General features: G+C 38.3%; 1 protein-coding gene across 1 annotated transcript in view; it reads left to right on the plus strand.

Moving 5' to 3' along the window:
• Nucleotides 1–12072, plus strand: part of cacna1eb (calcium channel, voltage-dependent, R type, alpha 1E subunit b) — a 119613-nt gene that overhangs the window by 59266 nt on the left and 48275 nt on the right. Inside the window, exons 9-16 of the mRNA XM_049482712.1 lie at nt 1141–1194; nt 2853–2927; nt 4826–5035; nt 7620–7732; nt 9335–9447; nt 9666–9797; nt 10798–10867; nt 10970–11087. Of these exons, the coding sequence (XP_049338669.1) occupies nt 1141–1194; nt 2853–2927; nt 4826–5035; nt 7620–7732; nt 9335–9447; nt 9666–9797; nt 10798–10867; nt 10970–11087 (885 nt within the window). The remainder of the gene's footprint in view (nt 1–1140; nt 1195–2852; nt 2928–4825; nt 5036–7619; nt 7733–9334; nt 9448–9665; nt 9798–10797; nt 10868–10969; nt 11088–12072) is intronic.

Below are 12072 nucleotides of genomic sequence, written 5' to 3' on the forward strand. Positions count from 1 at the left end.
TTCACTCAATCAGGCAACAGATCTGTCAGTCATTCAGCAGTCAATCAATCAATCAGTCAATTTGCCAAACAGTCAGCTAGTTAATCAATCACTTAAGCAGTCAGTCAGTCAGTTCATTTATAAGTCTATCAATTACCATACTCTTTAATCATACATAAATTAATTCATTAATCAATCAACCAGCATGCCAATTAATCAACCAATAAGTTAGTCAAATCAATCAATCAATCAATTAATCAGTCAGTCAACCAACCAACCAACCAACCAACCAATCAACCAGTCAATCAGTCAAGCAAATAATCATTTAATCAATGGTTTAATCATTCTAGTTCCAAATATGTCACAAATAGATAAAATAATGGACCACACATGCAATGCTGTATATATATATATATATATATATATATATATATATATATATATATATATATATATATATATATATATAGCAGTAAATGAGTTTATACCTATGATTCTGACATTAGCAAATTATACACTCCATAAATTGGCAAATCTGCTTTTTATAGGTATTTGTTTGAGTAAATTGAACATTGTTGTTTTATTCTTTAAACTACAGACAATATTTCTCCCAAATTCCAAATAAATATATTGTCATTTACAGCATTTATTTGCAGAAAATGAGAAATGGCTGAAATAACAAAACAAAGATGCAGAGCTTTCAGACCTCAAATAATACAAAGAAAACAAGTTCATTTTCATCGTTCAGAAATCAATATTTGGAGGAATAACCCTGTTTTTAATCACATTTTTTGTGCATCTTGGCATCATGTTCTCCTCCACACTGCTTTTGGATAACTTTATGCCACCCCTGGTGCAAAAATTCAGGCAGTTCAGTTTGGTTTGATGGCTGTGATCATACATCTTCCTCTTGATTATATTCCAGAGCTTTTTAATTTGGTAAATCTTTTTTTTTTTTAAGTGGTCTCTTATTATTTTTCAGTACCGTATATATACATAGAGGACTTATAGCTGCAAGTTGGTTTATGGCTCTGATTAAACCATTTATTATCTGAGTGTGACACTGTTCACTGCTAATAATCACTCTGACACAAACAACAAGAGAAAATGTGTCAGGCTAATAATTTATGCCAATGTTGTTTTCTCTGTTTTTACCCACAGAGGAGGTGATGCTTGCAGAGGAGAATAAGAACTCTGGACGGTCTGCACTAGACGGTAGGATATCTTTCCTAATAATGAACTGTGAATCACTTACTGTGCTTTTATACATTGTTCCTTTTATCCTTCCTTAAGAGCTTTTCTTAACTGACACAACCTTCCAGTTCTTAAAATATCTATTATAACAGAAATAATACTGACAAAAGGTTAAATCAGGCTTTAATGCACACAGCTTATACGCTCATTGACTGAAAATTTGTCCACAGATGTTGCAGCTGGGGCTGTAGACCCTGCATTCCCAAAGTTTGCCAATGCTGGCATCCCAGCTGGTCCCTTAAACGCTGTATTGGGGATAAATCTGACAAATGGACAGCCATAGGAAGTGTTGCATTCTGGTGAAGACTTTCCTTGGGAACTCTTGCTCTGTATTGCTGACAAATGCCAGTTGGAAGTGCTGGTTCCAGTCCATAGCCATAGCCATAACCATATGACAGATGGCCTAGATCAGGGGTCGGCAATTAAGTTTGGCCACAGACCAGATATTTTCCAAGCCATTACGTGGCGGAAAATGAAGTGTAATGGAATGCAGTGCTACAGACTAGTAGCTCTACAGCCCAGAGGGTTGTTGAACCCAATTGCAGAACAGTTAATCTCAAAGCAGGTAAATCCAAGAAAAAAGGAAAAAATAAATAAATAAACACACCGCTCTTCCTGTGGGATCGAGCCGGTGTCTTCAGGGTCGTGGTCCAATACACTACTGCTGCCCCAGCTAGTGAATTGGAACATGGCCCGGGAAAAAAACGCCTTTCTAAGGAGATAGGGAGCCCAAGAACGGGCGGAAACTAAAGTCACACCGAGCACGACAGAGAGACAGGGGAGAAATGTAAACAAAAGCTCACCAGAGAAGCATTTTACTTTTTTTTTTTGTTATCTTTCATTATAGTTCAAACAACTCTCAAAATCATGCCAATAATCTCTCACCAAGAGGTGCACATCCCAACAGTAGTCTCTGAGAGTCTTTTTTTTATAGGGCACTAGTCTGACTTGTGGCAAGATCCATTGTCCAATCAGATCAAAGAGATAGAGTTTATTATTTTAAAGAATGCTTAAGAAAATTGTTTAACAGTGCACATAGATATGAGATATTTTACATTTAAACTCAATAATATGTAGATAATGGGTTATTATCACATTTTGTAGGGTTTTTATAGGTTAGATTAGATAGTTTTGAGAGGGTTAGCATCATATACCGAGGTCACTGTGTCATATAGCTCTATCATTCGTTCCAAAGCACCACAGATACAGCTTACTATTTCTGACAGATTACTCCTTGTACGCTTTCCAGCAGAGTCTTTGGTCTCGCTGTTGGAGGATATGCTGTGTAAAGCCACATATAATGCAATCTCTCAATGCCCGCCTTGGATAGTCGTTTCTGTTACCACGGCAACATTTCTTTTCACATATTTACATGCCGGCTGATGTGTTGGGCTTTGGTAGCTTTTGACCGCTGCTTCTGGCCTTTGCTATTGGATTTGCCCAGTATAAGAGAAATCATGATTTTTTTTTTTCACTCGTGTCCTTTCACACGAAGAATCCCCAACAAGCCTGAGTGAAATGGATGCAGTTTTAGCATGTTTTACTTCATGTTTTGTTGCATTTGTAGCAGTGAAATCACGTCTTAATGCAATAATCTGATGTTTTCTCTCAATATGTAGTGCTGAAGCGAGCCACGAGCAAGAAAAATGCAAGACGTCGAGGAGAGGATAAATATTCTGAAATCTCGACAGTTGGTTAGTGACACCACTTTCACTCTGTCCATATGCTCTCGCTCTCTCTCTCTCTCCCTCACTCGTGCTCTCTCCATTCCTCTCTGGCTGTTACTGATGTACTTATTACATTTCAGAGAGTTTATGCTTTTTTGATCAATAAAAAACATATAACACCTGCAGGTTTAAGCATTCTAGTTTGTACCCACTCCTACATAATATTTATCATGAGACATTACAGTTTAATGGCTTTATGGTGGTTAAAGCTGTGCAGATAGGTTATCAGGCTGTAATAAAAGATTAAATGCTACCTTTTATTAGATAGATAGATAGATAGATAGATAGATAGATAGATAGATAGATAGATAGATAGATAGATAGATAGATAGATAGATAGATAGATAGATAGATAGATAGATAGATAGATAGATAAAATTTAGCAATTACCATTAAGATGTAACAGTTGCTGAAAGGGACCCAATGCCAAACTTTAACTAAATCCACAATTGGCTTGTGTATAAGTAGAGCTGTGTTCTCTGTGAAGGTGGCAAATCCAAGACCAAAAATTTAAAATCCATCACAGGGTTTTCTATCAGCTGCAGCAGAGCCATTCAGATGGATTCTGGGATGGATTTTTACTTTCCAGTCCTAGATTTGCCACTGTTGGTTCTTTGGATCAATGGAGTTCCATTCACTCCTTTTTGGATGAGTTGTATTGATGTTTGTGATCCAGAACTAATAATTCAACATCATTTTGAACTGCATTCATTGTGGCTGAATGCAAGCAAAGCTTCACAGCAATGCCCCAATGCTTAGTGTAAAGCCATCACAAATGAGTAGACACTTTTACCTTAACAAACCAAAGGTTACACTTTTACATTATAAGGATAAAAGTATTGGAACACCAACTTATTCATTGTTTTTTACCTGAAATTAGGGCTATTAAAAAGTGTTTAGGCTGCTTTTGTTGTTGAGTAATTGGGAATGTTTTTTTATCAGATTTTGGAGGATTGCTATGAGGATTTGATTGCAGTATATGCTGGAGAATCACCACCCCACCTAATCACCAACTCCCCAAATAATCCCAAAAGTACTAGAGTACTAAGTACCAAAAGTATAAAGTCCCACTAGCATTGAGCTGCCAAGGTTTATACCCCTCAAGCCTATATCTAACATTAGCATGCTGCTAATTGGCTCATGTTTATCTGTTCCAGAGTGTCCTATTCTGTTGGCATTATTTCTCTAACTTTTGGACATCTGTCTCAACAATTCATGCAACTTAAAGTAGAATAGATTCACTAGAGAAGTGCTAAAGTGTATAAAAGCAGATCACACACTGTAATATTTAATTGGATCACCTTTATCTTTGATTGCAGCACACATTCACTGTGGCATTGTTTCAGTAAACTTCTGCAATGTCACAAGATTTATTTCAATCCAGTGTTGCATTCATTTTTCACCAAAATCTTGCAGCAGCTTTGATGATGGTAGAGTCTGACCACTGCACAAACCCTTCTCCAGCACATCCCAAAGATTCTCAATGAGGTTAAGATCTGGACTCTGTGGTGAACTCTCTCAATCCATGTGTGAAAATGATGATCTCATGCTCCCTGAATCCTGAACTCTTTCACAATTCCAGCCCCATGAATCCTGACATTGTCATCTTGGAATATGGTCGTGCCATCAGGGTAGAAAAAATCCATTGCTGGAATAACCTGGTCTATATTCAGTATATTCAGATAGTCAGCTGACCTCATTCTTTCAGCACATACTGTTGCTGAACCTAGACCTGACCAACTGCATCAACCCCACATCATTTACATAGTTCAGTCCAGATGGTGACATTTTTTTGGCCAGGCAGTGTATTATCATTGATTTGAGACACTGTCTGTTTGAATTTATGACTTTCCTTTATGTCCCAGGTGGTTCCCGTCCTCCACCGAGCATCCGCAGTGCCAGACGGGGTCCTGCTGCCTACCTGCGGCGCAAAGAACGCATGTTACGCTTCTCCATCCGCCGCATGGTGAAGACGGACAGCTTCTACTGGATAGTGCTCAGCCTGGTGGGCCTCAACACCATCTGCGTGGCCATCGTCCACCACAACCAGCCCGAATGGCTGACCATCCTTCAATGTAAGAACCAGAAACAGTTTCAGAGGCTCAGATAAGTCACACTGATGCTGTTTCTGCTTGCTTTCTTGTTTTCCATTCTTAAATTGTGTCCTTTTCCATTTAAGAAGTTATTTTAGAATTAGATGCTGCTAACTGATGCACGAAATGAGACTCCCACTGTCATGAATCATCAAGTAATGCAAACTTAAGGCCAGAATATAAATGAAGACCAGAATGTAGTGAGATAAATGCAGGACTTGAAAGGGAGTGTGAAATCAAAGAGATGCTCCGTTCCTGACCTTAGCATGTCTTTGATATTCAGATGCTCAGTGATTGTCATGGAAAAACTGATTAGCTACTCGACTGTGACATTAGTACTGCTAGATTTGAGGATAGTCATTCCTACAAGTGTAGGGTTTTCTCCCTTGGTTCCATTCCTTCTGCTTGTAACATCTGTAATACAAAAGAGTTGAGACAGTGTGGAAATACAAATGATGGCAGACAGTATGAAAAAAATATATATTTTTTTGTGTTTTATCTGTTCAACTTAATTTATTTTATTACTACACACATTTTTTCCTGCATTTCAGCCCTAAAACACATTCCATAAAAGTTGTACATTTACGATTCTGTAGAAAATAGGTGTTTTCAGCACTGAGCAATGAAGCATGCCTTTGTAATGTGTGCAGCATGTGGTTTTGCATTGTCTTTTTAAAAAAATGCATGGTCATCCCTGGAAAAGAGATGCCATATGATGTTCTAAGATGTCAGTGTACTTTACTGCATTTATGCTGCATCACAGAACTGTACAAACACATCCTCATTCAATGAAAATCTCTGTTTGGCCCTTTTGGTTAGGACTGAAGCTCTCATTTCTTCCCCCAAAAAATCTGATTATCTGACAACAATACACATTTCCAATGTGTTTCTTTGTTATAGTTAATTCCAGATGCTCCAGAGCTCAGAGAATTAACATTAATTCAGGTCATGGTGAACATAAGGCTTGTGTTGTGTACAGTAGTAAGGTTGTAAGTGGTATTAGTGAATATAGTAACTCTGTATTGTAGAGAAGTGGGTGGAGCTTCTGGACATGGTGAACATAAGGCTTGTGTTGTGTACAGTAGTAAAGTTGTAAGTGGTTTTACTGAATATAGTAACTCTGTATTGTACAGAAGTGGGCGGAGCTGAACTACAATGTCTTATCGAGTCACGTGACTCCCCGGCAAGTGAGTGAGAATGCTGGGAAATGGAGTCTCTGGGTGAATTAGAGTCCTGCACAGGAAATTTGGCAGTGTTAAATCAACACTGTTAGTGTTAAATTAACACTGAGAGTGTAAAGTTTAACACTAATAAGTGTTGATTTAACACTAACAGTGTTGATTTAACACTGCCAAATTGCCTGTGTGAGTAGGCATACTGACAGTGTCAGGGCTGACAATTTCTTTTGAAGAACATTGCTATTAAACTTTCAAATTATTTTATCACCAGCTTCTCTTCACGCACCATGTGGCCTCAGTTGCTCGATCCTGTCGCTTTGCGCTTTACAACATCGGAAAAATTCGACCGTTTCTGACGCAACAGGCCACCCAACTCCTGGTACAAGCTGTGGTAATCTCACGCCTCGACTACTGCAATGCCGTACTAACTGGCCTCCCGGCCTGTGTAGTAAAACCACTACAGATGATTCAGAATGCAGCAGCACGTTTGGTCTTCAACCAACCAAAACGGGCACATGTCACTCCGCTGCTCATTGAGCTCCACTGGCTAACGGTTGCTGCTCGCATCAAATTCAAAGTGCTTACAATCGCCTACAAGGTGATGACAGTACAGGCTCCTTCCTACCTGCACTCGCTCCTGAAGGCTTACGCTACCTCCCGGCCGCTGCGCTCCTCCAATGAACGTCGCCTCGCTTTACCAAACACTCACACAAAGCAATCCAGACTGTTCTCATACAGAGTTCCCCAATGGTGGAACAAACTACCTTCCACTACCAGATCAGGAGAATCTCTCACTATCTTTAAGAAACTCCTGAAGACAGAGCTCTTCAAAGAGCACTTACTCTCCTAATACCTTTAACAAACTAACTAATTCTAACCTCATCTCCTTCTTCCTCTTCTCTACTCCTCTATCCCATTATTTCCCTCTGACCTCCTTAAGGCCCTATCTATAGATGCTTTATTTTTAACTTCTATTATTTTTGTACTTAACCTCTTCTATTATTTGCACTTCAATATTGTAAGTCGCTTTGGACAAAAGCATCTGCCAAATGTAATGTAATGTAATATCACACATTTATAACAAATTGGAGATATTCTGCCCATCTCTGTTCCTTAAAGACAGTTTGTACCAAATTATAATTATAATCACCTTTTGACATCACATGTTTTTACTCACATCATTATTTATTTATTCATTTATTTATTTTACCTCATACAGTGTAGTGTATGTAGAGCATTGTGCATTAAGGAGTTTTTAGAATTATAACCTATGCAACTTAGTACTGATCTTTAACAAATAAAGTAAAGGGTGAACTTTTGTAAATGCCTTAAATGTATTGTAAATGTAATTGTTCGTAAAAAAAAAAAATGCTTTCACACCCTGGCAGACTATGCAGAGTTTGTGTTTCTGGGACTGTTTCTGGCTGAGATGTTTCTGAAGATGTACGGACTGGGCTTCCGCCTCTACTTCCACTCCTCCTTCAACTGCTTCGACTGCGGGGTAGGTCTGAGCTTCAGCACTTTAGAGAATGTTCAGAATATCTCAGTCATTTTGTCCTTGAGACAGGAGAGGATTGTGAGACTCCTTTGAAAAGGGCTCTTCTGTTTTTTTTATGGTTGGAGAGTCTCTGCAGTCTTTGTCATTATTTTCTGTGCAGCTGTGCAGTGTGTAGGATGCAGCCAGCAGTATTGGGTGCAACAGTTTACAGTTCATATGGGACTTAATCTGTTTACTGTATACACTGCTATCTTAAAACCAAGTCAGGGGATTTTTTTTTCATTTCAACTGAATACAAAGTAGATAGTAAAGAGGAATTTATTTCAATAATGGACGGAACAAATGCCATGATAATCTTCTCAGCTTGAGGTTGTGTGTTTAGAGACATTTTACCCAGGCACCTTATGTTTTTTACACAGGTACCGTATGTTTTACACTATAAGCGCACTGGATTATAAGGCACATTATGTGACACTAGCAAGTAACAGGGATGTCGCCATATATTCCTTCTAATTATAATCCAGCGGCAGGACCTGTAAAGTTAAACTAAGCTAAGTAAACTGAACTGTAATAAAAAAGTATATATATTTCAAAGTCAAAGTCAAAAGATTTCTCTCCTGAAAACTGTTTATTTGGGTGAGTAAAATGCTGGGGCTACAGCACCAGACTACAGGCCAATAATACTTACCCTGAATGGTGCCAGAGCTAGCACTTAGCATGGTTAGTGGCTATTGCTAATAGGATTCAGCCTCGGTGCTGGAGAGCTGTGAAGTGAAACTCCTGTATAACGCTGTACTTCAGCGGAGTGGCTTTACTGCTCCTTACATCCTGACTGGTAGAGTTCATACATACGGCGCACTGGATTATAAAGCACACTGACAATTTTTGGGGAAATTAAAGGATTTTAAATGTGCCTTAGAATGTGAAATACTGTAAATTTCTGGCGTATTGCTATCTTGGCAAAAAAAAAACAAAAAAAAAAACAGGTGCACCACTGACTAAATACAACATAGACAACAGTCAACAGTAAGACATTCATTGCTATCTTGGCAGTGCTATCTGCGTCGCTAACGTGTACATGCAAACTTTTACATTAGGAATAAACAGAATGAACTAGTGTGCTGAAAAGTGTTGGACACATACAGGGGGCTGCACCCTTGAAATAGCAATCCGCCAAAAGGTACAGAGCACACCTGGCTTATAAAGGGAATGGTAAGCGACGCACTGATTGGTTTATTGCACATTAAAACCAAAAAACACCCATGATTAATGATCATAAACTATACATAACCTATACATACACTGCAAGTGCAAACACAGCTTATCTATTCATAATAGAGAAGTGTTTGCAATAGAATAGGAGTAAATATGAATCTACTGACACCATGGCTACTGCCTTCTTTCTTAATAGTAGAGACAGTTACTCCAACAAAAGCAGGATAAACTCTTTTAGTTCTCTTGTTTAAAGTCAGACAGTCTTAGTTTTGGTAGGTAATGGTGTGGTGTGTGATGGGATGTGGACTGATGCTGTGGTGCTGGTTGATTTATTGCATTGTTTTCCGTTTGAATCACTGTTTCTACATTGATTTTGCCTCTATTTCTCAGGTGATTGTCGGCAGTATATTTGAAGTAGTTTGGGGATTCTTCAGGCCTGGAATGTCCTTCGGTATCAGTGTCCTTAGAGCTCTACGTCTGTTACGAATCTTTAAGGTAACAAGGTGAGTATTTGAATGAGAGAATGGGTTTATGACAGGGAGAGGGAGATTCACAGAAGTATATTCTCAACAAATATACTGATTTAAAGGCTTTTTATTACTGATATAATGGGTTTGTACATTCATAAAGCTCTATTACAAAGATAGTTGCTCAAATATATGTTTTTTTTATGGATTGCTTATTGTTTTACGCTAAATATGCAATTATCTGACTTGTCTAGGTATTGGACATCTCTGAGGAACCTGGTAGTGTCTCTGATGAGCTCCATGAAGTCCATCATCAGCCTCCTCTTCCTGCTCTTCCTCTTCATTGTTGTTTTTGCCTTGCTTGGGATGCAGCTCTTTGGTGGCAGGTAAATGTTCTAATGTTCTGATTTAATGTTCCCTTTTTAAGTATTTGTTTTGTGACTGTAGACTAAATCCAGATAGAAGGATTTGATTGAAGGAAGGAACAAACAATGTTGACTAATATGGGCAATATTTATTTATCTACACATACAACAGTCTGTAAACATCTGGCATGTTCTGTTACACATGCATTACACACTACTTGTGTAAGTTGTAGAGGTTCCTACTGGTGTCCTGCAATAATCCAATCTATTTCCTATTGGATCAGTGGTGCTGATCACACAGAGATTCATTAGTTGTCTCAAACAAGACAGAACCGCTGCCATTCTGACAGTCTGTCACGACCGCCCACCGAGTTTCATTCTTGTTTGTTGATTCCATACACTCATTCCTTACATTATTGATGATGAGTGTACATTAAAACAAGCCATAGCTTTCTTTCATTTGAATTTAATCTAACAATGTCAATCTGAAGCATCAGGATGCTCATTCCTATCTTTCACTCCGTCAGCAGTCTATTTTCCTTGCTTTTAACTCAACAATAAACAGAATAAAGAATAAAATAACATTGATGTTCCATTAAATGAGTTGCTGGCATAGCTTCACAGCATGAACGCACAGGTCTAGTTTCTTTTGCGCACAAAACGCACAAAAGCGCCACACTGTTAAGATACGAATGCGCCAAAGTCAGAGCTCACCTAACTCTTAAAGTGAATGGCAAGTGACAAGTTGTTTGGTTTATTTAAAGTTACGCCCAAAACACACCCATTATTAATTAAGCGAATTAGTACATGCCTTTTGCACATTTCAAACTGCACAAGGTGTATTTTTTGCGCCCTTATGATACCTAAGACACATAGACACGCCCAAAAATCCAGATAAGGTCTTGTCTATAGATCACTAAAATAGGGCCCAGTATTTCTGCACTGAAGATCTGCCTGGGTTGGAATGGTTTAACCTTCGGAAACTTTACCTTGAGTTTAACTATGCATTTTAATCTTCCAGGTTCATCTTTAAAGATTACACTCCTGCTAACTTTGATACATTCCCAGCTGCCATCATGACCGTCTTTCAGGTTTGTATTAAATGAATTAAATATGTAGCTTCATGCTGCTCTCTCTGATTATTGGTTATTGATCTGTCTGTATTTGTGTGTGTGCTTTGCGCTGAACTACAGATTCTGACGGGTGAAGACTGGAATGACGTGATGTATAATGGGATCCGCTCACAGGGAGGGGTGCAGTACGGCATGTGGTCCTCCATTTACTTCATTGTACTAACGCTGTTTGGAAACTGTATCCTTCACACACATTCAGAATGAATTAAGTGTATTGTAACTCATTTTATTAATTGTATTAACTATTACATTATTTAGTAACCTAATTTTAATTATTCATTTACTACTATAAATAATTCTGAAATCTATCTATCTATCGATCTATCTAAACAAACAAACAATAAGAGCAAAGGAAACGCATTGTAAAGCAGGAAGAACTTAAACAATACTCAGCAGTAAGAGAGAGGGCTGAAGGGGTCTATATACACAGACAACAGGTGAAACTAATGACACTGATTACTTCCGTGAGGTGGTGCAGAGTCATGTCAAGTCAAGTCAAGTCAAGTAGTTTTATTGTCAATACTGCATATGTACAGGACATACAGAGAATTGAAATTACGTTACTCTCCTTCCCAATTTTACAGCAAGTACAGATAATAGATATAATAAAGGAGAATGGGAGACACTATGTGTACAATACAGCAGGGACACAAATAGACATACATGAGACAAAAACAAGGTGCAGTGGTGTGGGGGAGGAATAGATATATAAATATAAGTAAATAAGTAAAAATAGATATATAATTATAATATAAAAGAGTGGGAGACACTATATGTTCAATACAGCAAGACACAATAAACATACGTAAGACAATAGTGCAATATTGATGGTGATTGAGATGGAATGACAGTAAAAATAGTAAATAACAGTAGTGCAAATACGGTATATGGTATATAGCTTAAGGCTGGTAAAGTGAATGGGTGCGTAAGTCCTTAAAGTTCACAGTTTAATTAAGTGGAATTAAAGTGCGTATTGACAGTGCAAGTATATCAGTAGTGCAGGTGTTGTGTAGTGCAAGTCCGTTTGGAAGGGACCAGTACTTTGTGCATTGTAGTGCAGAGTTTCAGTACTTTATTAGTGGGGGGGTCAGGATGCTGAGTGAGTGTGTGCTGGGGGCAGGATTGGGATGGGGGGTAGAGCAGGAAGAGAGTTCAGCATCCTC

This window comes from Astyanax mexicanus, chromosome 8, assembly GCF_023375975.1.
Source record: "Astyanax mexicanus isolate ESR-SI-001 chromosome 8, AstMex3_surface, whole genome shotgun sequence".
Lineage (NCBI taxonomy): Eukaryota > Metazoa > Chordata > Actinopteri > Characiformes > Acestrorhamphidae > Astyanax > Astyanax mexicanus.